General features: G+C 39.1%; 1 protein-coding gene across 3 annotated transcripts in view; it reads left to right on the plus strand.

The window, feature by feature from the left end:
- Positions 1–27,082, plus strand: part of Nr6a1 (nuclear receptor subfamily 6 group A member 1) — a 64,752-nt gene that overhangs the window by 19,109 nt on the left and 18,561 nt on the right. For all 3 annotated transcript variants that reach the window (XM_015497601.2, XM_048813073.1, XM_015497600.2), the window contains exons 2-4: positions 9,878–10,120; positions 21,313–21,368; positions 25,858–26,012. In XM_015497601.2, the coding sequence (XP_015353087.1) occupies positions 9,878–10,120; positions 21,313–21,368; positions 25,858–26,012 (454 nt within the window). The remainder of the gene's footprint in view (positions 1–9,877; positions 10,121–21,312; positions 21,369–25,857; positions 26,013–27,082) is intronic.

Genomic DNA, 27,082 nt, shown 5'->3' on the forward strand with positions numbered 1-27,082 from the left:
CATTTTTTTAATAAGTGAATAAGGAATACTTAAAGTTCTCAGTGTCAGTCTATATAGGACAAACCACAGCTTTGCAAGTACTTTTCTCCAACTGGAAAACCTAAATTTGCAATGAAAATAAAAACTGTTTTCATCACAAATAAAACTTGATTCCTGATTCAAAGATTCCTGCATATAGGAGAGAGGAAGGAACTAGAATTGTTTTATTTTCTGGCCCCCATCTTTATTTGGAATGTTGAGTGGAGGGGTGGCATTTCCCCTGGATTCACTTCCTGTGGCTTCAGCTATTTATAATTTGTGATCTGTTTCACCTTTGTTTTTAGGCCTAAGCAGTTAATGGCATCAGTAATTTTTTTGTCTTTTTGCCATTTTCTTTCAGTGATCAGTAAAGATAACTCCCAAACATTCGGTTGAAACCAATCTTTTTTTTTAATCAGTGGTTGAACCCAGGGGCACTTTACCACTGAGCCACATCCCAAGCCCTTTTGATTTTTTTTATTTTGAGGTAGGATCTTGTAAAGTTGCTTAGGGTCTCACTATGTTGCGAGGCTGGCCTCAGTCTCTAGGATTACAGGTGTGAGCCACGGCACCCAGCTCCCGTACCAATCTTATTAAAGCAAAATTTTAATTATATATGTGGGGTAGAGTATGACAATTTGAAACATGTATATAAGGTATAATGATCAAATCAGGGTAATTAACATTTCCATTTTCTTAAATGTTCATTTTTTTTAATATTGGGAAACTGAACTCCTCTCTTGTAGTTCTTTATTATAATAAATTGTTGTAAACTGTAGTCACCCTCTTGAGCTGTAGAACACTAGTACTTATTCTTCCTATCAGTTCATACTAGTCTTGTGAATTGCTCACTTGTTTTCATTCAACTAATGCCATTCTTTAACAATGTCTCATGAAGAACTACATTATGTGACCTCCAGAAATGGATTTTTTTTTTTCATATGGGGATTGAACTCAGGGGCTAACCACTGAGCCACATGCTCAGCCCTATTTTGTATTTTATTTAGAGACAGGGTCTCACGGAGTTGCTTAGCACCTTGCCATTGCTGAGGCTGGCTTTGAACTCATGATCCTCCTGCCTCAGCCTCCCAAGCCATTGGGATTACAGGCGTGCACCATGCCCAGGCAGAAATGGAATTTTATAGTGGTCCATGCAATAAAGTAGGAATGTATATGAATAGAGGAAAGCTCCTCTGATTTGTATTTATTTATGTTTAAAATCTGTTTGTAAATGAAATTTCAAATTTTTCTGTTCCCAATTTCAATATTTCATATCACCTGAGGCCTTCATTTCAATGGTGGCAACCTGTGAAATTGGGTGGAATCAATACTTAGAATGTACAGCTGATCAGGGAGTTGGAACTAGTAATTGAGGTGAAACAGACCCCTTTGTTTTAACTACTCTTTGGCCAGGCAAGTTCCAAATTGCCTTAATTGTCAATATAATTTTGATTAGGTGAGTAGATAGATACATTCTCCATTTCCTAAATGTGACCTTCATCACAGTCTGAAAAGCAGGTTTTGATAAAAATCAATGAGCCCTTGGAATGGGTAAAATGCCCTTCTTGGGGGTACCGGAGGTATCTTGAAGGCTGAGTGAGGAATGAGAGTAAGAGATCTTTTTGTTGTTGTGCTTGGGATCAAACCCAGGGCCTTATCATGCTAGGCAAGCACTCTACCAACTGAGCTATATCCCCAGCCCCCTAAGAGTCCTTTTTGTAATAGGTTTTGGCATCTGTTTAACCAAATTAAAGTACAACTGGTTGCTAACAGGGTATGTAATACTTATAAAATAGTAAGAATACATCTAGCCCAGCACAGTGACGCATGCTGTAATCCCAGTGGCTCTAAAGGCTGAGACGGGAGGAACTCAAGTTCAAAGCCAGCCTCAGCAGTTTAGTGAGGCCCTAAGCAATTTAGCAAGACACTGTCTTAAAACATAAAAAGACCTGGGAATGTTACTGAACGGTTAAGCACCCCAGATTCAATCCCCAGCACTTAAAAAAAAAAAAAAAGAATACATATAGTTGATTCCTTTTTCACAGATTTTGTTGTGACTCTTGTAGTTTGTACCCTCCACAGGACAGCATTTGGTATAATGGGAAGTCTGTTTTCAAAAAAGGGTAAGATTAAGGGGCTAGAGTTGTATCTCTGTGGTAGAGCGCTTGCCTAACATGTGTGAGACACTGGGTTTGGTTCTCAGCACCATATATAAATAAATTAAATCAAGGTCTATCAACAACTAAAAATTTATTTTTTTAAAAAGTGGTAAGGTTGAGGGTTGGGATTGTGGCTTAGTGGTAACATGCTTGCCTTGCATGGGTGGGGCACTGGGTTCAATCCTCAGCACCACATAAAAATAAATAAACAAAATAAAAGTATTGTGTCCATTTACAACTAAAAAAAATTTTTTTTTAAAGTGATAAGGTTGAAACTAATGTCTATCACTGACTTGCTGTGTGAACTTGGGCAAATCATTTTACTTTCCTGACCCTGGGCAAGTCACTATTTTTTTTTTTCCTTCACATGTCCACTTTTTTTAAATACTTTTTTTTTTAGTTGTTGATAGACCTTTATTTTATTTATTCATATCTGGTGCTGAGAATTGAACCCAGGGCCTCACACATGCCAGGCAAATGCACTACTGCTAAGCCCCAGCCCCAGCCAACTGTTTTCTTTTCTTAATAAAAATAAAATGCATGAAAAAAATTAAATTGTTTCACCGACTTTATTTTTCATTTAAGTTTTTATTTTGAAGTATGCCTGGATTACCCTTTGTTTTTTAAAAAGCCTTTGTTTCAAAGGCCAAATGATTTCTCCTGATATGTAGATGCTGATCCATAAAGGAGAGTGGGACAAGGGAAGAATGGAGGAACTTTGGATTGGGCAGAGGGGAGTGAGGGGAGGGAAGGGGGTGCTGGGTGGGAAAGGTAGTGGAATGAGATGGACATTATTACTTTATGAACATGTATGATATGGTGTGGCTCTGCATCATGTATAACTAGAGAAATGAAATGTTGTACTCCATTTGTGTACAATGAGTCAAAATGCATTCTGATGTCATGTGTAACTAATTGGAACAACAAAACAAACAAACAAACACCAAGTGTGTGGATCTCTTCTAGTTTTTTATTTTTTTATTTTTTTTTTTTTTATTTTTTAGTTTTCGGCAGACACAACATCTTTGTTTGTATGTGGTGCTGAGGATCGAACCCGGGCCGCACGCATGCCAGGCGAGCGCGCTACCGCTTGAGCCACATCCCCAGCCCTCTTCTAGTTTTTTTTTTTTTTTTTTTTAAAAAGCATCTGGTTTCATCTTTGCTACTTCCTACAAAATGTTTATCACTCTTTGATCATGATCTATAACTAATTCCTCTTGTTTATTTGTTTTTGCCATCCTGGGCATTGAACCCAGGGCCTCCCACATGCTAAGCAAATGCTGTATCACTGAGCCACATCCCCAGCCGTTTATAAATTTTATTTTGAGACAGGGTCTTAATAAGTTGCCCATGCTGGACTTGAACTTGCAATCCTCTTGCTTTAGCCTCCCAAGTTGGGGTTACAGGTGGGAAGGGTGGTGGAATGAGATGGTCATTATTACCCTGTGTACATATATGATTGCACAAATAGTGTGACTGCATCATATATAACCAGAGAAATGAAAAGTTGTGCTCCATTTGCACCACTGCACCCAGCTAATTATTTCTTAATGAGTCACTTGTTTTTAACTCAGTGTGATTTTCGTCCCAAGTAGTTCATTGAAATGGTTCCCTAGAGTGATTTTTGAGCTCTTCTTATTCCTCACACTTTTTGGTCTGTTAATTTGATAATGCTGTCTTCTTTGTGAAGTCTTTTTTATTCCTTACCTTCTGATAATCATAGGTTTTTATTCTACTTAACCTGTGTTCCCTAAATAATTGCATTTAGAATATTCTGCTTAAACTGAATATTCTCTTAAACTGAAGCTGTTGATTTTGTCCTTGCTCAGTTTTTGCTTTCCACTTTTTTCTCAGTGATACTGCATTTCTGTAGACACTTTGGTTTAGAGTTCATCTTTGACACTTCACTATCCCCCACATCCTTTTAATCTCCTCTGTAATCTGGTCAACAAGCCCTCACTAAGCTTTCTAGGCTTGCTTTTTACTTCCACTCAGCCATTTTTTAACACTGCTGTTTCCTAGATGCCCATGCCATTCATCTTTTCCCTCTCTTTTGCACACTGCAGATCATTATGAGATTAATCTCTATTTAAAAAAAATAAAAAACAACCTCAGTAGCCTTCTGTAAGAGAATATTGTTGCAGGCTATTCTAAACTAATTTTTTGTACTTATCTCCTGCCACTTCTCCATAAAGTCTCTCTGCTTAACATTAATATCCTGTGCAGTTGCCTCAAGCAACCTTGCGTTTATTTTCCTTCCTTTCACTCTCATTGATGTTATTTCTCTTTTTCTGGAGTATCCTGCTTCTTTTGTTTTTTACTTTTTTATTGTGAAATATTAGCACTTAAAGAAAAGGGCATAAAATACAAATTTATAGCTTAATGAATTACTATAAAGCAAGCACCACCCAAGTCAAGAAATAAAACATTACTAGGATCCAAAAGTTTTTCCCTATTCCCTACTCTCCATTATGCATGTCTCTTTCCCTTTGCCAGTTTTGCCCCCACTTAATACAAATGGAAATCAATAGCATATATAGTTTTTGTACAAGTCATCTCTGTTGTTGAGAGATTTTATAGTTCACAGTGAGACTTAATTGAAGGAAGTGACAAAGCTGAAATTGATACCAAGGGCATCCTAAACACCAAGCCAATGTATATCAGACTTTACACCTTGATAGCTAGAATCCCACTGTGTATGTACACATGAAAAAATGTGCATACTTCAACTGGAACAAAAGTTCTACCACTGAGCTCATTGTTTTCAGACAGTGTCTTACTAAGTCTACTGGGGTGGCCTCAAACATGCCATCCCGCTGCCTCAGGCTTCTGAGTTTCTGGGATTATAGGCATGCACCATTACACCAGGCTGTGTGACTTTTATTGGTTGTTTTGCTGAACTACTTGCTCTTTTAAGAAAGAGTAAGATTCTTCTCAGAGGAAACCCAAGGTGAAAAGGGGTTTCTAAGCACCAAATTGAAGACATGACTTTATATGCTAAATATTTCTTCGCCTCTCTCTCTCCTCCACCTTTGCTTCCCTAACTGGTAGTCATAATTCAAAACTCATCTCTGCTAGAAAATGTCATTACTTTCCCCTGCCACCAGCTTGAGTATTCCTCTTCTGTGCTAGTTTAATTCTTTTTAAGTTTTTAGGTTTAAAAAAAAAGATAAGAGTTTATCAACAATATTATCAAGCTCTTACTCTTCACAGAGCTCTTTCATTCTAGTATAGACCATGAGAGAACTAGAGCTCCATATTATTTAGAGGCAGTTTCATTGATTCTCACAACAGTTCTTTGAGAAAAGTTAATGTAATCTTTTATTCACATTTTATAGACTAAAAACTGAAATAATTCTATGGAGTTTAAAAACCTTGACAAGGGCTGGGGTTGTGGCTCAGCAGTGGAGTGCTTGTTTTGCATGTATGAGGCACTAGGTTTAATCCTCAGCACCACATAAAAATAAATCAATAAAATAATGTTAAAAAAAAAAAAAACTTTGACAAAAAACACAGCGAGTAAGTGATAGAAGCTAGATTTGAACCCAGGGAGTCTGATTCTGGAATCCAAGCTCTTAATCTCTTGGCCAGATTTTAATCTTTTTGTTTTGTCTCTGCCCCAGAGATTTATACAGCCAACAGTTGTCCTCCCCCTCCCTCCCTCCCTCTCTCTCTCTCTTTCTCTCTCTCTCTCTCTCTCTCTCTCTCTCTTTCTCTCTCTCTTTCTCTCNNNCCCTCCCTCTCTCTCTCTCTTTCTCTCTCTCTCTCTCTCTCTCTCTCTCTCTCTCTCTCTCCCCCCCTCCCCCTCCACCTTGAGGTTTATCTTGCTGTGGACCCTGAGATCAATTCTACCTCCTCACCTATGCCTGTTCCCTTGGTTGCCATTTATTTCTGTTCACCTTATCCCAATCTTCTTGATTTCATAGTTTAAAGTTTTTAAAAAACTTATCTTGGGTCAGGCATGGTGGCACATGCCTATAATCCCTGAGATTTGGAAGGCTGAGGCAGAAGGTTGGCAAGTTCAAGACCAACCTTAGTAACTTAGCTAGGCCTTAAGGACTTAGCAAGACTTTGCCTTGAAATAAAAATAAAAAGGGAGGCTGAGGTTGTAGCTTAGTGGTGGAGCACCTACCTAGCATGTGTGAGACACTGGGTTCATTTCTCAGCACCACATATAAATAAATTAAACTTCTGTCAACAACTAAAAAAAAATTTAAAAAAATTAAAAAGGCCGAGGATGTATGTAGCTCAGGGGTAACGTGCCCCTGGATTCAATCCCCAGTACCAAATAAATGAACAAATAAATACTGTCTTGATTTTCTCTCTGCTTACTTTTGGGGAAGGAGCACAAAAGACAACAATTTCCAGTGGGTTTTTTTTAATTTTATGTATATTTTAGTTGTTGATGGACCTTTATTTTATTCATTTATTTATATGCAGTGCTGGTACTCATACCCAGTGCCTCATACATGCTAGGCAAGCACTCTCCCACTGAGCCAGAACCCTAGCTCATTCAGTGGTTTTTACTTTAATGTTTAATTTTTTCTCTTTTATTTTATCAGTTTTCAGAATAATGAATTTGTGTCCTAGCAACCTCCAGTGATAACTGGAGGTTTTTCTTTTTAAATAATATGAATTCTTTTATTTTGTATTGGAAATATTTTAATCCATTGTCATCCGTATTCTTTTTGATGTATGGATTGCTCCATCTTAGACTAGTGAGATAATTTTTACATTGCTCACTGTATCATTTTGACATGACCCTATTACTAGTTTGGATAGTACAACCAACCTCATTTTATCTGTATTCTGCCTCATGCTTGGAATCAACCATTTCTCCAAGAAGTCCCAGCTTCCATTCATAGGAATTGGTATTTAAAGTTTGCAGTCTGAGACCTTCTAATACTTCTGATAAGACAGACATTCAATTTCTCTGATGAATTAGAATATGCTCTCTACCCACACTATTTTTACCTATTGATATTTTTGTAGATAGCAAGCAGACTACCTTATTCAAGGTTTCAAATATCTGTCATGTTTAAACCCTCAGCTCTTTATCAACTGCAGTTACTGTGAGCTGTGGTCTTAAGTTTGAAGTGCTAATTTGGCCCATTTTTTTCTCCACTATATTTTAGTAGATTAATACAAATGAAGAAAACTAAATTAAGTCAGGTACAGTGATACACACCTCTAAACCCAGCTACACAGGAGACTGAGAGGCAGGATGATTGCAAATTTGAGGTCAACCTCCACAACTAAGCAAGACCCTATCTCAAAAAAATAAAAAGGACTAGGGATGTAGCTTAATGGTAGAGCATCCCCGGGTTAATTCCCAGAACCAGAAAATAAAATAATAATATAATAAATTATCTCATAAGTATGCTTGTGATTACATTTGGAGACACCCATATAGTTCAGAATAATTGTCCCAATTCAAGATCCTTAATTTGATCATCTCTCCAAAGACCCTTTTCCCTTGTATGTAGCATTTCACAGTTCTAGGGATTAGGGCCTGGTACCTATGGGTGGCCCTAATTCAGCTTACTACAGTGGTAATCATAGAGACTTATCACAAAGTTGGCATATCATAAGAGCTCCATAAATGCAAGCTTCCTTCTTTCTCTATATCCTTCTTATGTATGTCCCCATGACCCTCCTTTCTTTAAAATTACCTTCAAATGCTTTTCTTGAGAGGAGTAGCATTATGTCTATACCTGTTAGGATAATAAAAATAATGACAATAATAACACTTACTAAATGATTATTGTAGCTAAGCACTGAGATGAGTTCTTTTTTTTTAAATTTTTTAATATTTATTTTTCAGTTTTTCAGCAGACACAACATCTTTGTTTGTATGTGGTGCTGAGGATCGAACCCGGGCCGCACGCATGCCAGGCCAGTGCGCTACCGCTTGAGCCACATCCCCAGCCCCTGAGATGAGTTCTTTATCCATGGGATATAGATACCATTATAGTCCTTATTTTACAGACAGAGGAAATAATACCTAGGCAAAGTAACTTAATTTTGCCCAGTTGGTGGTTCATATTAGATTCAAATTAGGCTCTAAATCAGAGCTAGGGTTCATTTAGGTTTAATTGTAAGGACTCTTTTTCAAAGTGTAACGATGTCCTCAACTATTGTATCTTGCCTCTTACTTAGGAATGTGGTTCAAGTGTCTGGTTTTCTGACATGGCCTCTGAGGAAGATCTTTTTTGAACTTTTCTTGAGCCCACTGACAGGGTCTCACACCTTAGTTCACCAGGATGCCTGTTCTTTACAGTTGCTTGGTCTGAAGAAAAAGGAAGAGGAATAGTCTTCCTCTTCCTAACTTCCTAACTTCCCCTCGTCCTAACTTGTTTGCTGCAAATCAATGAATTCCTTGGCTGCAGGGATCGTGCTGATTTATTTATATCCTAGGATAGGGCCTGGACACAGAATAGATGTTCCTCTGGAATGTAAATCCTACCAGGGACTGACTGACACTCGAATCTCAATCTCTCTCTCTCTCTCTCTCTCTCTCTCTCTCTCTCTCTCTCTCCGTGTGTGTGTGTGTGGGGGTGTGGGGCAGTGCCAGGGCATAGTACATGCTAGGAAAGTACTCTCCCACTAAGCTGCATGTCCAGCCCTTTCAGGGATTTTTGTCCACAGCAGCATTCATGCCTTAGAAGAGTGCCTGAAATAGAATAGTTGCTCAATAAATATCTGTTTTCTCTGTGGTATATATACACAGTGGAGTATTATTCAGCTATAAAGAAGAATGAAATTATTATTTGCAGAAAAATGGATGGAACTTGGGCTGGGGATATAGCTCAGTTGTTAGAGTGCTTGCCTCGAATGCACAGGCCTTGGGTTCATTCCCCAGTACAACACACACACAGTGGTTGGAACTTGAGAACATTGTGTTAAGCAAAATAAGCCAAACTCAGAAGATCAAGAATTATATGTGTTTTCTCTCAGGTGGGAGCTAAAGAGGAAAAAGGAAAAGAAAGGTTGGGGGGATCAGTAGAATAAAAGAAAAGAAAGGGAACAGGGAGTGGGAAGAAGGGAAGGAAAGGGGAATGGGGAGCGTGCTAGGGAATGATATTGGCTAAATTATATTGTTACATTGTGTGCGTATAGGAATATATAACAACAAATTCCACCATTATGTACAACTATAATGCATCAGTAAAAAAAATGTGGATAAAAATACCTGTTTTCTGTGTCTGGCTGGCTAGCTACTCTGGGCATGGTTTAAACTTCTTCACTTGTAAAAAATTACATTTACTATTTATTGGATGTATACTAACGTATACCATGTGCTAGGCACTTAAATATATTATCAGTAATCCTTGCCACCTTCCTAACAGGTAATATTGATGGGCTGTGGATGAAGAAGGGAGAGGGGAGAAGTCAAAGATTTTTCCTAGGTTTCTGACTTGGATATTGATCCAAGTGATAATGAAACTCCTGGGGAGGTTTATGAGGTTTTTTTTGTTTTGTTTTGTTTTTCCCCCCCCCAGATAAGCAGTGTCTGTGATATCTGCAGGTAGATACAGGAGTCTGTTCCTGTGGCAAAGGTTTCAGAGATGCCACCTGTATACCAGTTAGTCTGAAGATGGTGGTGGTCTTGATCTTTCCAGAGCAAGGATGCTTCTTTTAGGAACTGTGGCCTTAAAGCCATTATTTCCATTGTACTCTAACTTGAACATGTTTATTAGTTTCTGTTCCAGATGATCGGGCCGAACAACGAACCTGTCTTATTTGTGGGGACCGTGCTACAGGCTTACACTATGGGATCATCTCCTGTGAGGGCTGCAAAGGGTTCTTCAAGCGGAGCATTTGTAACAAACGGGTATATCGATGCAGTCGTGACAAGAACTGTGTCATGTCTCGGAAACAGAGAAACAGGTGCCAATACTGCCGCCTACTCAAATGCCTCCAGATGGGGATGAACCGGAAGGGTGAGTGGTACTCAGTGCTCCTAACTGCCCACCCTTCACCCATCTTGTACCTTTAGTATCAGCTATTATATTTTAGAGTTATTAATTTCCCAAGCCTGCACTATACATCAGGTCTTACCTTGTATGCTCATAACTCAAAAATATATCTCCTGCATATGGGAACCTCCCAGTTTAGGTGAGAGGAAAGACATATGATGTTAAGGATTCTGTGGCAGCTAATGCATAGGCCCTGTATGGTAAGACCCCAGTTAACAATTAGATCCTGGCTGGGATTAATATACTCCCCTGGTTTTTCAAAGAATGATGATAATATAAAGTAGGAATTTAGATGGTTAAAAGTCACGTATGAGACAGGCGGTCTTGTGAATGTGGTATAATTTTGTTTACTAAAACCGTGGTGTATTCAGAGGCTGGATGTGTTCAGAAATCTGTATCTAGGTTGATGAAGAGTTTGTGGTTTATTGGGAAGTTTCCTAAGAGCCATTAGGAAATTAATTAATATACTAAGATTAATTATTAAAGGGAAGCTTTGAAGAATGGATTGAGGTAGGAGAAATAGAAAAACTACCCAGAAAGTTTTTAGAAAAGCCCAGAAAGATGGTGTAGAGAACAAAGTAGCACAGATGGAAGTTGGAGTTATGGAAGAAACTCACCCAATAGGAGTTGGTGACACACTTTTAGGCAACGTCAGAAGTTAAAGTTGAGGATTTGGATTAAGAATAATGGTCAGGGCGCTGGGGATGTGGCTCAAGTGGTAGCACGCTCGCCTGGCATGCGTGCGGCCCGGGTTCGATCCTCAGCACCACATACAAAACAAAGATGTTGTATCTGCCGATAACTAAAAAATAAATATTAAAATTCTCTCTCTCTCTCTCTCCTCTCTCACTCTCTCTTTTTTTTTTTTTTTAAAAAAAAAAAAAAGAATAATGGTCAGGAAAAAAAAGTCAGGCCAAAGGGCAGAATGGAGCAAAATGTTCACCTTGGCAGTTCCCAGTTTGAAGTACCTCAGAACACCAAGAAGTTTGTGAGCTATTGGCACAGAGAACCTGGATGTAGTTAAGAGAAGGGCCAGTGCCAGAACACTAGATTATGAATAGAAGAGGACACTGTCATTCAGTAGAAAGGAGGCTCTAGAAGCAGACCACCCTGTAGACTTAACAAGTTTACTTTATGTCTCTGATATTTTATATGATCTTACCTTTGAAATGATATGTGAATACCTTTCAGAGTTCTGTAGAGGACTGAATATGATAATGTATGTGAAAAACACAGCATCGTATTAGAGGTTCATAGCAGCAGTACATGAGAATAGAGGAGTTAGATTTGGTGAACTATTCAAGTTGGTTTTGTAGCATTAATGAATGTAGGCATCCAGATGTACTTTTTTTTTTCGGGGGTGGGGGGGCGGGCAGTGCTGGGAATTAAACCCAGAGTCTCATATATACCAGTCAGATGCTCTACCATTGAGCCATATCCCTCCCTGGTCACCAGATGTCCTTTAGACTGATTCTACTATGTGAGGGATAAGAAGGATCTTTTTAAGGGGCTGGGGCTGTAGCTCAGTGGTAGAGCATTTGCCTAGCTTGTGTGAGGCAATGAGTTCAATTTTCAGCACAGCATATTAATAAATAAATATCCACTGACATATTAAAAAATAATTCTATACTTAAAAAAAAGAAGGATCTTTTAAAAACTTACTTATTAGGAAAAAAGGTTAAGGGAGATACGAGAGAGCATTTAGATAAATTTTGGTGGTTTGTAATTTATTCATAATACTATTGAGCACTCACATGTACCAGAAACTCTTGTACTTTCCATGCATTATACCATTGAATACACATAATAACCCTTTTATTGACTATTATTCCACTTTATAAAGGTAATTTAGGGAGATAAAACTACTTGGCAGTAGTTAGTTTAGGGATGGTTATGACGACAATTAATAATTTCTAAGTTAGAATTTGTTGTTAGTCAATCAGAGCTTAGGCATTATCACATGGACAACTAAGTGCTTCATATGTCTGTGACATAGCTATATGTGTGTTAGAATATCATGTTTACTGAATGCTAAACAAATGCCACAGTAGGACATTTGAAGTGTTGCTAAGTTTGATGGTCCCTGCCTATCTTTCTAACCTTTCTTTCCAGAACACTGCCTCTGGGATGATTTAAACCATTTTGCCTGTGCTCAGCCTCTTCCTTTATCTAGAAATCCTTTCCCTGCCCACTGTCACTTTCCTCTTATGAAAACCTTTCCCAGCCACCAGTACCAAACCAGTACTGTCTTGGAGAGTCTGTAGTCGTCTTCCTGCCCTCACACTGATTTGGTTTTTTCCTCTGCTTTTCTCATTACCCTTTCTTGCCTTCAATGTGAATATTTTATCTAAGAATAATTGTGGGATACCTTCTTATTCTCTGATCAATCATCTGCTTTATTCAGTTAGATTGTGAAAATTCTGAGACTTCCAGCCAAACTCACCTATTTTAGGGAAGAAAAAACTTATAACTTCCCTTAAGCATAACTGGAGATTAAACATGGAGAATGAGGGATAGAGAGTTGTCCATTTATTTGCATGTAAAGCAGGCCAGGCCCCGTTGCCTAGTGAACACTGCCTCTCAGAGACAAACCCTGCCACCTTCTGGTTGGTGCTGAGAAAGCAGAATTAAAATTAGTTGTCATATTTTGAAGGTAAGAAATAATCTGTATAAAACTATGATAGCTGATAAATATATACATTTGTCAAAACTCATAGAACTATACACCACACAAAACGTGAATTCTACTGGATGTTACAATTATTTTAATCAACCAGTATGTGATAGGTTTGGGGGCAGGGAACTGAGAACTGGAATATGCACTATGGCAGTGAATGAATCTAACTGGTGTTATAACAAGTCACATAACCACACTGAAGGGCATAGAGAAGAAAGGAGCTGACCTTGGAAAACAGTGTTTTGACTGTATATTGTAAGGCAAAAGACACAAAGAATTGTGTACAAAGCACTCTAGTTTGTAAAATTTATTTCTCTCAAGGTTATATGTTAGGAATTTTGTTCCTACTTTAATTGTATTTTGTGATTAATATATTGTAGGTGATGAGAGTCAGGTTTTGCATATCAGAGAAGATAAGTCAAGAATGGTGCCTGGCACAGTGGTGCACACCTGTAATCCCAGCAACTTGGGTGGCTGAAGCACATTTGAGGCCAGCCTGAACAATTTAGCAAAATCCTGTCTCAAAATATAAAGTAAAAAGGGCTGAGGGTGTAACTCAGTGGTAAGAGTGCCCTTGGGTTTAATCCCCAGTAGTACAATCAGGAAAGACCAGGATAAAACCTCAGGTGCTAATTGGAATCAGTGGTATCAGAATGGACTCATGTTTAGATAACGGACAGGAGGGTGGAAAAAATAAAAAGCAGATGTGTGAAGATACATGACTTAGTATATCTATATGTCTTTCCAAGCTCTAGCCACTAGAAGGGGCTAGGAGCAGTTATACCCCAGTTGCAATGAGCATACCTAGCACCCAGATCTTGGTTTCTAAATACCAGTAAAAGGAGTCAGGACTGGTTGATTCTAGATCTGGGACAGGGAAAATATCAAATGAACCTGGAGTATCTTGTGGTGCAAAAAAATTAGGAAATACTAAAGAAAAAGAAGAAGAAATGGGGAGGGGGGGGTGGGCAGCAGCAGCATGTCAGAAGGACACAGAGCCCAGCCTGAAAGTGCTTCCAGTGGTCAAAATTGGAACAATTTAGGCAACAAAATAATTCTAGTATTTGTTTATTTGTTTTGTTCCGTTTTGTTGTATTGTGTTTTTTTGGTATCAGGGATTGAATCAGGGGTGTTTAACCACTGAGCCACATCCCCAGCCCTTTCTATGTTTTATTTAGAGACAGGGTCTCACTAAGTTGCTTAGGGGCCTTGCTGAGTTGCTGAGGCTGGCTTTGAACTTTTGATCCTCTTGCCTCAACCTCCCCAGTTGCTGGGATTATAAGCAGATGCCACCATGCCCGGCCTAGAATTAGCTTTTAACCCAAGGAATAAAATAAATATCCATGAGTTCATGCTGAAAGAAATACCTAAGTCAGTAAAGTGAAGGGACAACTTTTCCTTGTAAGAGAATTCCAGTTGATAAATGTTGAAGGCATGAAGGAACACTGTTAAAGCACCATAGTATTAACTGCTGCAGACAAGATGAACTGATAGGTCCAACATAAGTGACATCAGTTTAAACAAAAACAGAATATTTGTATAGTCTGATAATATTCAATAATTACAAAGGGGAAAATATTTTCCATAGAGAATTGTACTTTAGCCAAGAGGTCAAGGTTAAAATAACCAGTAAAACATACTGACATTATTTTACACCTGATGTGATACATTGAGAAGGGCATAGGTATATACACACAGAAAGCTAATTTCATTCTCAGTCCAATCTCCAGAAAACAGACAAGCCCATATTGAGGGACAGTCTTCCAAATAACTGACATTCTATAGCATATTCTTGAAAAGTGTCAAGGTCTCAAACATCAAGGAAAGATAGAAGGACTATCACAGATTTGGGAAAACTACGGAGAAATTGCTACTAAATACTGTGTGCCATCTGTGATTGAACAAAAAAGGACATCTGTGGAACCACTGTAGGAACCCACATATAGTCTTTACTGCTTTTTGGTTAATAATATTATTCCAAAATTTATTTCTTAGTTTTAATAGTCTATAGTCTATGGGATATATAGTGTAAAAAGAAGGAAAAAGGTAGGTATAGAGAACATGGAAACTCTCCATACTATTTTCACAACTCTTCTGTAAGTCTGACTTTACCTCAAAATTTTAAGAAGTAACTTAAAAATGCAACTGCCAATTGTGGCTGGGACCATATATGAGCAGCCCTCTCTTGTTCCCCATCTTTAGATAGAGAACTAAATATCTTTCAGACCTGGAAGTTGGCTGGTCAGGAAATTAATTATTAAGGTAGTGAGTAAAATCTAAAGGAGGATAATGAGTGGAAGCTGATCCCCTCTGACTCTGTCCAGGCCCATGACTGGCCCAGTACTACTCCTCCTCATCACCCGCCCCCCACATATACCCCTCACCCAAATTGCAGTCTTTAGGATAAAGTCAGTCTCCTCAAAAAGGTTTTCCTTTTTTTTTGTTGTTGTTGTTATTATTTTTGTTTTTGTTTTTTTAGTACCAGAGATGGAACCCAGGGGTGCTTAACCACTGAACCATATCCCCAACCCTTATTATTTGTTATTTTGAGACAGGGTCTCACTAAGTTACTTAGAGCCTCATTAAGTTGCTGAGGCTGACTTCAAACTTGCAATCCTTCTGCCTTAGCCTCCCGAGTCACTGGGATTACAGGCGTGTACCACCACATCCAACTCTCAAAATTATTTTCAGGGCCCCTCTGACTCTGGCATCAGCTACTTCATCCTTTCCCTTTTCTGTCTGCTGCTCCCCATCACAATCTGCATTCCAGTCCAGGTCTTCAAAAACTTCATATTTCAAGGGCTTTGCAGATATGGTTTCATCTTCCTGGAATATCCTACCCCTTCTTCTTCACCTCACTATATATTATATACTTTTCTTTCAAGGCTCAACTTTTATCTGTAACATTCTCTAGAAGTCTTCTCTGGCACACACATTCCCCCCACACCAGTGACCCTCCTTTTTTCCCATAGCCCCTGATATGCCCTCCACTGTAGCCCTAATTACCTTGCATTGTCTTTATCTGTTCACTTGTCTGTTTCCCCATCATTAGACAATGAGACATGTGAGGACCATGACCAAGTCCTGCTTTTCAGTGCCCCTAAGCAGATAACCCAGTAATGATAGGATGCTTCCTAATTAGGTGAATTGATGGAGGGCCACAGCAAGAAGGGAAATGTCAAAAGAGAGAGGAAGATGCATTGGGCCTCCTGGGGGGAATCCATGTCAGTTAAGTAATTAATGTAAAACATGCCTCACTGAGTATGGTGGCATACACCTGTAGTCCCAGCTACTCAGGAGACCGAAGAACGAAGCAAAAAGATGACAAGTTCCAGACTAGCTTGGGCAATTTAGGGAGACACTATCTCAAAAAGTAAAAAGGGCTCAGGGTATAACTCAATGGTATAATCCCCTGGGTTCAATCCCCAATTTTAAAAAAAAAAAAAGATTCTTAATTTTGTGGTTTCATAACTTGCTAATTATAGTAATGGTTCAGAAGAAAAAGGTTAAGGACAGTTGCCTAGAGGAGGTGATATTTTCTGGATGCATTGTAAGACAGCGCTTCTCTGGCATTGGCATTTTTTTTTATGAGAAAAAGTGCCAGGACACAGTACAGAGGCCTGAATGGAGCATTGAGAAATCTCAAGGACAGATAACATTTGAGCAGCTTCTTAAAGGAATCAAAGTTTCAACTCCTTACAAACTTTAAGGGGAAAAAAGACCTTTAAGTTTGTAAGGAGCTGAAACTTTGATTCCTTCAAACCAGGGATTGTTCCTAGGGGCACTTAACCACTAAGCCACATCCCTAGCCCTTTTGATTTTTTATTTTGAGACAGGTTATTTTGAAACCTCACTGAGTTTCTTAGGACCTCGCTAAATTGCTGAGGCGGGCCTCAAACTTGTGATTCTCCTGCTTCAGCCTCCCCAGTCACTGGGATTACAAGTGTGCACCACCACACCTGGGTTAAAGGACTTTTAAAACACCTTTAAACTTGGTTTTCGTGTTTTATTTGGAAATGATTTCAAACTTACAGAAAATTTGCAACAGTAGAACTTCACTATGTCTTTAAAATCAGGGAATTTAACATGATACTTTTTCTAATTAGCAGACTTTATTCAATTTTCACCAGTTATCCTAATGTCCTTTATAGCAATTGTGATTTTCCTGATCTAGAGCCAGCGATCCAGGATCATTGAAGACATTTGTTTATCTTTAGTCTTCTCTAGTCAGAAATAGTTCCTTATATTTTGTCCTGAATAACATTTTTTACTTTGAAGCAAATAGGTAATTTATTGAAGAATATTTCTCAATTTGGGTTTGTCAGTTGCCTCATGGTAAGATTTAGGTTATACATTTTGGGTGAAAATTCACAGAAACAATGTTGCATTCCTCTAAGGTCATCATATTAACAGCATGTGGTTGTGAGTTTGTACCATTATTGGTGCTGCCAACCTGAATCATTTGGTAAAGGTGATGTCTTGGGTAAAGTGGTTTTGCCAGACCTCACTGTAAAGGTTTTTTCTGAGCAGAGGCAACATATGGTAGAGGTACAGCTGTGGAAAACAGCATGGCATCCTCAAGGACTAACAAATAGTTTTCTGCAGCAAGGGAGTAGCATTTATGGCCAGAGGTGAGGATGAAGAGCCCCATAGGAACCAGATCACAGACAGTCTTGAATGCCATGCTGAGGAACTTAGGCTTTTAGCCCCTACACCAGAGAAAGCCACCAACAGGTTTTGAGCAGGGATTGGATGTTTTGTGTCACATTTCTGGTTTCTGGGTTTGGTTGGTTGCCAAAATCTTAACTGAAATTTCAGCTCTGTCAGTTCTTTACGAGTAATCTAGAGTAAGTCTCTACCTCACTGAGCTCTACTTCCTCATCTCTAAAAGACATGGATAATAGTAAAAATGTGTACCTTCCAAGGTGGTTGTGATGATCAAATGAAATAACATATACACAACTATGAGCTGTAATATAATGCAGGGTTTTGTTTTAACAGAGGCATTATGGCACATTGAATTTTTTCCCATACTTCAGGTTTCTGCATGCCATTTTGATGAATTTTATCATCTTTACCTTATCTTCTCCTTTAAATACACTTTAAAAAAATAAAAGTTGAATGAAAAAAATCAGTATTTTAAATACACATTAGAATAAAAGAGTTTATGTACCACATAGAAGTATGTTATATTTCTCCAGTAGGACACATAAATGTTATATGAAATAATGGTAATGGAAAGAAGACTGGTCTTAGAGTTTTATAGTCTGCGTTTCAACATTGATTCTGATGTTTATTTTATATCTCTCTCCTTGAAGAAAATTCTTCATTTCTTTGGGCCTTACATTGAGCTCTTTAGTGGGAGCAATGCTAATATTCTCCTCATGAGTTTTAGTACCTAATACATAGCACATGTCCATCATATGTGAATTTTCCTTGTTTCAGTTGGGGTTTAGGGAGGACATAAACTTTCCAGTTTCAGAATAAGAAATGGCAAGATATAAGACTTTAGGATCTGTGGTCCTTTAAACAAAATAAAAGTTAAGTTAAGCATATTGAGTTCCTTCCTCAACCTCCAGGACAGTGAGTGTGAGATGTCTTCTAAAAGATATTCAGCGTTGCACCATTCAGTGTTAGGTCTTTGATTTATAGCTGTAAGCTGATAGACATGTGAGATGTCAGTATAAGAAGTGACTAAAGTTATCATTGACCCTGGCATAGCAGAGAAGGAATTTTAAGGATCCGTAGAACTCACAATTAGGTCTAAAGCGAGCTCCCAGGCAACAGCTTGCATACGTCTAACTTAATATAGACCATGTATGTTTCTTACTCCATATTCACAGCAGACTTGTAAAGCTGACTTTATTGCCTTGGTTTTGTAGATGAAGATATTAAGACTTTTACAAAGTAAAGAATGGAACCTTGGGGGCTGGGGCTGGGGCTCAGCAATAGCGCACTTGCCTGGCATGTGTGGGGCACTGGCACTGGGTTAGATTCTTAGCACTGCATATAAATAAATAAAATAAAAGGTCTATCAACTAAAAATAATATTAAAAAATAAATAAAAAACAGGGCCTGGGGTTGTGGCTCAGAGGTAGAGTGCTCGCCTACCACGCCTGAGGCACTGGGTTCGATCCTCAGCACCACATAAAAATAAAGTGAAGATATTGTGTGTCTACCTGTAACTAAAAAATAAATATTAAAAAAAAAAAAGGAATCTTGGTTTGCTTATCTCCTTTGTTCAGAGAAAAAAGGCTGGGGAGAGGGAGAGTCATTACCACTATTTTGTACTTATTTTAACTGTACTATTTTATGTAACATGACAAGTACTAGTATCCCCTCTTTACTCTTCAATAAACTTCAGAGGGGTAAAGAAATTTGTAATTACACAGATTGGGCAGAAACAGGATTTGGACCCAAACTTGTCTAATTCTGAAATGTAAAATCTGAGGACATCAAGGATGATGTCTACTTTAAGGAAAATGAACTTTCCATCAGAAACTGAGTGTTATGTTTACAGCTCTCACTATTTGCGGCAATCAGCCTTTCCCCAAGGACTTCCTAGATTCCTTATGTGCTTTTTTGTTTGTTTTTGTTGCAAGTGTATTATGGCAAAGCTTGCTCTCACATAATGGCATTAGTATATCCTCTGTCATTAGCATTACCTCTTTTTTTTTTTTTTTTAATATTTATTTATTTTTTAGTTCTTGGCGGACACAACATCTTTGTATGTGGTGCTGAGGATCGAACCCGGGCCGCACGCATGCCAGGCGAGCGCGCTACCGATTGAGCCACATCTCCAGCCCCAGCATTACCTCTTTAAAGCCACCCAAGACAGTGATCATCACAAAGATTTTTCAAAAATACCAGTGTGACCACATCACTCCCTTGCATCTCTGCCCATCCCCAGGCTCCTCAGCTGAAGTCCATATCCTTAACCTGACATTCTAGGCTCTTGATGACCTGGCCTCTCTTGGCCTCTCCATCCTTATTTTGCTACTTTTCCTTCACATACCACCTTCACCCCTCCAGTGTCTTATCCAGATCTAACCACCTGGAAGTTCCTAGAAAGAGCAGTCCATTCTTAGTTTTGACTTAAAGCGTTTCCCTTTTTTTGGTGTTGGGCGAGGATTGAATTCAGGGGCACTCAATCACTGAGCCACGTTCCCAACCCTATTTTTGTATTTTATTTAGAGACAGGATCTCACTGAGTTGCTTAGTACCTCGCTTTTGCTGAGGCTGGTTTTGAACTCTGGATCCTCCTACCTCAGCCTCCCAAGCCGCTGGGATTATAAGCTTGCACCACCATGCCTGGCTTGACTTGAAGCTTTTCTATACTCTGTTCAGTCAACCTGGAGCACACTTTTCCTGCTTGCCTAAATCCTCCTCGTCTTTTAAGACTTAGTTCAGAAGTTGTCTTTTCCAGAAAGCTTTGCCTAACGATCAGGGTCCTACTTTAATTTCTAATTAGGTCTTCCTTCGTGTGTCCCCATTTTTTTTTTTTTTAAGAGAGAGAGAGAATTTTAATATTTATTTTTTAGTTTTAGTTTTCGGCGGACACAATATCTTTGTTTGTATGTGGTGCTGAGGATCGAACCCGGGCCGCACGCATGCCAGGCGAGCGCGCTACCATTTGAGCCACATCCCCAGCCCCGTGTGTTCCCATTTTAAGTGGTTCATTAACACTGATGACGATAGTACTAGTAGTAGTTGTTCTTAGTGTGGCTAGTACTATTTAAAGGATGTTTTGTATAGTTGGAAAATGCTAAGCAAGCTCCTACAACCACAAAGGAGCTCTACTTACTACCTTTGTGCCAGTGAGTTCAAAATTCCAATTCTATTAAAAAAAAAAAAACTGTTTTCCTGATCCTACCAGACCTAAACTTAGGTTAGGAATAAAAAATATTTTATTTAAAAATATAAATATTCTCAGCCAGGTTTGGTGGTTCAGGCCTATAATCCCAGCAGCTTTAGAGGCTGAGGCAGGAGGATTGTGAGTTCAAAGCCAGCCTCAGCAATTTATTGAAATCCTGTCTGTAAATAAAATAAAAAAAAGGACTGGGGATGTGGCTCAGTGGTTAATTGCCCCTGGGTTCAATCCCTGGTATGAAGAATAAATGAGCAAACAAACAAACTGTTCTCTCTCACCTGGAATTTACCAAAGCCTTAAGATGCATTATCCTGGTGGGATTTATGTAACTGTGGACTAATTAACAATGCTCTTACTTTTGTTAGATTGTATTGAATGTATACAGTGTGTGCAGTATATTCCTGGTGTCCTGGGGGCCCCAAAGTATCCCCTACCTATAAGGTTGCCTACAAGAACAGAAAAGAGTATGTGCTTTGGGTCCAAAAACATCTGTGTTTTAATCTTGGCTTCACCAATTACTACCTTGCTACTTTGGGCCATGTAAATTCTCTTTTTAAGTTTAGACTTGTGAGCATGCTTCTGACTACTTTAACTTATGTTTCCTTCCAGCTATCAGAGAAGATGGCATGCCTGGAGGCAGGAATAAGAGCATTGGGCCAGTCCAGGTGAGTTCTAGGCCCTACTCTCTTGTTTTGTCCTAGAAGGCCTGGGCTCCATATGCTCCTGTAGCTGCTCACTTTAGACCTCTCATTTGCAAGATACTTTGCTGTTCATTTCATCTAAAGATTATCAGCAGAATGTTCATTACCTTATTAATAGAGTAATACTGCTTTCAATCTCACAAACATTTGCTAAGTTCCTACTTTGCCAAGTTGGTGGGTTTTGGGGTTCCCCCCCACTTTTATTGAAGCTAGGGATCAAATACATGCTATACATGCTAGGCAAGCATGCTACCACTGAGATACATCCCCTGCTCCCTGTCAGGCTCTATACTATGAACTCTGTCTAATGGGAGAGACAGAGATGTAAACAGACAACATAGTATCATAAGATTTAACAGAGAATGCCCCCTTCACTCCATGGGCCTAATGATCCAGCCCAGGGCAGGGCTTCTCTTTCCTTTGGGCTGGAACCTTGGTTGAGACTGGAGGCACTTGGGGAAAGCTTCCTTGAGAAGGCAAATTTTAACTCAGTCTTGAAAGAGGAGGAAGAATTAGCTGTGTTGGGGAAGGGTGGGAAGCTAAACGTTTTTAATTTGTCCTAGACTGTGAAAAGACCCAAAGATGAACGTTTTAAGGAATGACAAAGAATTTGTTCAGTGAGGCTGTAGCATTCAGCTCATGTAATAGAGTGGCAGGAGATAAGGCAGATTACTTGAATTTGGAGTCAGTTCTTTAAAAAGTGGCCTTTGTCTGTCTTTGACTGTATGAACTAAGAATTTTTGGTGTGAGCCAAGAGCAAGCTACTAAAAGAGTTTAAATGTGGGTGAATGGGGCGTACTCAGATTCTCATTTTAGAAAAAAAATTTTTTTTTCATTTGTTTGTTTGGCAGTACTAGTGATTGAACCCAGAGCCTTATACATGCTAGGTAAGCGCTCTAGAAAAATCATTCTAACAGTGGAAATTTCCGGTTTGTGAGGAGTGGAACTAGAGTAAATAAAACTAAGAAAGAGAAAGCAGGGGGATGTGGCTCAAGCGGTAGCGCGCTTGCCTGGCATGCGTGCTGCCTAGGTTCGAGCCTCAGCACCGCATACAAACAAAAATGTTGTGTCTGCCAAAAAATAAGTAAATATTAAAAAATAAAAAAAAAAGAGAAAGAGAAAGCAGTGTAAAGGGTTTTACAGAAGTCCACTCTAAGAGATATAGGTAATAGTTTGCAGTAGAGTAATGACAGTGAATTTTGAGAGGAGGGAACAGATTCAAGAGATAATTAATTGATGGTATTTCTCCAATTAAATGTGAACAAATGAAGAAAGTCAGGCACACACTTATGTATGGGAGATTTCCTATTACATGAACTAGGTACACAGTATGTACTCAATCAGGGTGTATGTGTTTGTGTGTCCATATAAGATCCCCAAGCCAGGCACAGTGGTGCATGCCTATAATCCCAGCAGCTCAGAAGGATGAGACGGGAGGATCACAAGTTCAAAAGCAATAGCGAGGTGATAAGCAACTCAGTGAGACCCTGTCTCTAAATAAAATACAAAATGAGGTCAGGGATGTGGCTCAGTGGCCAAATGCCCATCCATGGGTTCAATCCCTGGTATCCGGAAAAAAAAAAATGACCCCCAGAATTGTTGTGTCTTTTTTTTTTTTTTTTTTTTTTTTTAATGGTAAAAGATATACAGGTAGTGCACACCTATAATGCTTGGGAGGTTAAGGCAAGAGGACCACAAGCTCAAGGCCAACTGGGCAACTTAACAAGATCCTGATTAAAAATAAGAATTTTTTTAAAAAGTATAGCTCAGTGACAAAAACATATAACATGAGTTCTACTTTGACAACTTTTTTTCCCTTTGCAGCGCTAGGGATTGAACCAAGGGCATGCTTAGGCATGCTAAGCAAGCACTCTACCATTGAATTACATTCAGCTCTTTTTGTTTTATTTTGAGACAGGGTCTTGCTGTGTTGCCCAAGCTAGCCTCAAACTTGGGGTCCTCCTGCATTTACAGGCATGAGCCACTACACCCAACTACCTTGACAAATTTTCAAGTGTCCAGTTCTTGACTATATGCATATTGTTACATAGCATGTCTCTAGAACTTTTTCATCTTGCACAACTGAACTCTATACAGTAACACTAACAGCAGCTCCCCAGCTCCCGACCCCCAGCCCCTGGCAAACACCATTCTACTTACGTTTCTAAGAATTTGACTACTTTAGATGCCTCATAAAGTAGAATCATGAAATATTTGACCCATAGCTTATTTTATTTAGCATAACATTCTCAAGGTTCATCCTTGTAGCATATATAATAGGAACTCCTTCCTTTTTTAAGACTTTGTGTGTTTATAGAACATTTTCTTTATCCTTTCCTCCATTATTGCACATTTAGGTTGTTTCCACCTCTTGGCTATTTTGAATAATTTTGCAGTGAACATGGAAGTGCAGATATCTCTAGGAGATTCTGATTTCAGTTCTTTTGGGCAAATACCCAGAAGTGGGGTTTCTGGATCATATGGAAGTTCTGTTTTAAGAATCTTCAAACCTTAAGGTTTTAAGGAACCTCCATACTGTTTTTCATAGCAGCTGTACAATTTATATTCCCACCCACAGTGCACAAATCTATCCAACTCAAACCTGTGTAATTCTTTGCTTTAGCATCCTGTAAGAGAACCATGAGCTACAGGGAGGTAATGTTGTTTTCATTTTTCAGATGAGGGGACTGAGGCTTAGAGAGCTTGAGTAACTTACCCTAAAGCACCCAGCTAGGAAATGAGGAAATTTGAACCCACTCTCAATATGTTCTGTTTTCTATTCTGTGTATCACTGATTGCCCAGTATCCCATTGGTGCACAGGGAGAGAGACAGGTTCAGCCCCCAGCTGAAGTAAGCTGACTTCACCAGGACCCTTTTCACCCAGCCAAAGTTTTTCTGGCTCTTCAAGCTCTGGTCTAGCTCTCACCACAATCACTGATGCTACAAAAAAAAAGGGGGGGGTGGGGGAGTTAGAGTTCTGAGAACGCCTGAAGAGAAAAGACAGACATATTTTATTTCTTCTTTTTTTTTTCTTTTTTTCTTTTTAAACTATATACAACTCCTACTGAATTAAAAAAAAAAAATCCTTCCAATGTAGTATGTAATCCAAAGGATTTCAAACCAACCTTTCAATTTATGTACCAGTTAAACCTTTTCTTATTCAAGCCCTGTGTGCTAGCTGTCTTCCAATTCTGAATGTTTCTGTATTTATAGAGGTAACTCAGGGTTCTCTTAGAGGCTGGTGAAGCAAAGAAGTATGCAGATTTGAGTCAGACAGGTTTCAAAGAAAATGTCCTCCCAGGTTTCCATAGGAACAACACATAAAAAGTCATCTGGCCCCACCTCCTTAGTACTCTCCTTCTGTGTACTGAATGTAGCCAGTTAGACCTCAACTCTAGGTGAAAGACTTTATATAAGAAGTGTATTTACTCTCTATATGGTAGTAGCTAGAGCACTGGACTGAATACTTGCATACTCCGACCTCTTCCTCAAACTCTGCCCAGATGTAGGCATACAGTGTGACTTTGTTTAAGTCAGTTCACTATGTGAACTGCCATTTCGTCTTTTACTTAATAGGATTAGAAATGTATCTCCTATTGGGGAAAAAATGTATTTCCTATTCACACATAGGCAGTATTTAATAAATGGAACATTGTGTGTGTATTTAACATACATTTACTAAGTACTTCTTCTTTTCTAGGTCCTTTCATGGCCTTAGGTCTTTAGAGGATACTTTTATATGATACCATAGTGCTATAAAAATAACAATGACACTTGGGCACAGTGGCACACACCTGTATTCTTAGCTACTTGGGAGGCTGGCACAGGAAGATTGCTTGAGCCTGGGAGTTTGAGACCAACCTGGGCAACATAGCAAGACCCTGTCTAAAAAAACATTAAAAGTAAAGATGAAGATGGGCATAGTGGTGCACATCTGTAATCCCAGTGGCTCTGGAGGCTGAGATAGGAGAATCATGAGTTCAAAGCCAGCCTCAGAAATGGTGAACTTCTTTTTTAATGTTTTTTTTTTTTTATGAACACAATAACTATTTTTTTTAATGTGGTGCTGAGGATCAAACCCAGTACTTCACACGTGCTAGGCAAGTTCTCTATCACTGAGCTACAACCCCAGCCCCTTGAACTGACTCTTAAAAGGAGATTGTCATTGAGTTAGGAAAGCGTAGACTCGAGGACAAAGAGGAGTGTCAAGGAACACATAGACTGTGTGACATGAGAGCAGGTTAAGTGGGCAAGGGGAAGGCTCTGATGAACTGTGTTTGGTGCTGGGCAGTATGCAGTCAAGCTGTCATAAGATTGGGGGAGACCTGGAGTATGAGGTGGAAGAGAGGGAACCTGGGAATCCAATGAGATTTAAATAAGCTCTGAGTCCTGAAAGACAAACAGAGGGTATCTTAAGCACCGAATCTAACATATATTCATTCCTTGTCAAAGATATCAGAAGAAGAGATCGAAAGGATCATGTCTGGACAGGAATTTGAGGAAGAAGCCAATCACTGGAGCAACCATGGTGACAGCGACCACAGTTCCCCCGGGAACAGAGCTTCAGAGAGCAACCAGCCCTCCCCAGGCTCCACATTGTCCTCCAGGTGAGCTTTAAGGCAAACTCAGGATCTCCATCTAGGGTCTACCCAAAGAGTAGAACACAAGAAACCTCTGGCTGAGTATTCCTGCCAGGCTCTCTCAGCCATTGTGCTCTTACTCCCTCAGACTCTGGGGTAGGGGAATGGATTATGCCATGTTTCCCAGCCCATTTTATGCTAAAAACCTTAAAAATGTCAGTGGTCTCTTCTATAGACTAATCACATATGCCCATAAAGTCTTCATCTGGAAGAATAATGTTTAAATATAGTGCTTTTCCTTTATTTACTTAATTTATTTACAATGTGCTAGAGTTCAAATCTCTCATTTTATCATTAAATAAAACAAATCATACTGACAATGTCTAATTGTTGGCCCCGTATGGTGGCACACACCTGTAATCCCAGCAGCTCTGGAAGCTGAAGCAGGAAGATCATGAGTTCACAGCCAGCCTCAGCAATTTAGCTAGGCCCTAAGCAACTCAGGGAGACACTGTCTCTAAATAAAATATAAAAAAGGGATGGGATATGGCTCAGTGGTTAAGTATTTCTGGGTTCAATCCCCTGTACACGAAAAAAAAAATCAAATTGTTATAATTTCTTTTAATTGCCTCATAAGAATCAATGTTTTTTAGTTTATAAATTTTAAGAAAGAGTTAAGGTGTTGTTTTTTATTTGTTTGTTTGGTGTGTGTGCGTGTGCGTGTGTGTGTGTGTGTGTGTGTGTGTGTGTGGTGCTGGGGATTGAACACAGGGCCTTGTGCATGCAAGGCAAGCACTCTACCAACTGAGCCTCCCCAGCTCTTGAAAGAGTGAAGGTTTTATAAGCCAGTCAAATTTGCTGCATCAGGGAATACAAATTTAGAGACTCTTGTTTCAAGCATGCTATGTTAAGTTAGTTGTCAGGTGTGAAATAGAACCTTCAGCTTCAGGGAAAGTCTATTTTTCTCCAGAAACCTTTCTTTTAGGACAGGGGTTGACAGACATTATAAAGACTGTATGTATTTCAGACTTTTCAGCCCTAATGATCTGGGTCTCAGCTACTCAACTTTACATTTAAAGTGGGAAAGCAGCCACAGA

The sequence above is a fragment of the Marmota marmota genome, unplaced genomic scaffold (genome assembly GCF_001458135.2).
Source record: "Marmota marmota marmota unplaced genomic scaffold, marMar, whole genome shotgun sequence".
Taxonomy (NCBI): Eukaryota; Metazoa; Chordata; class Mammalia; order Rodentia; family Sciuridae; genus Marmota; species Marmota marmota.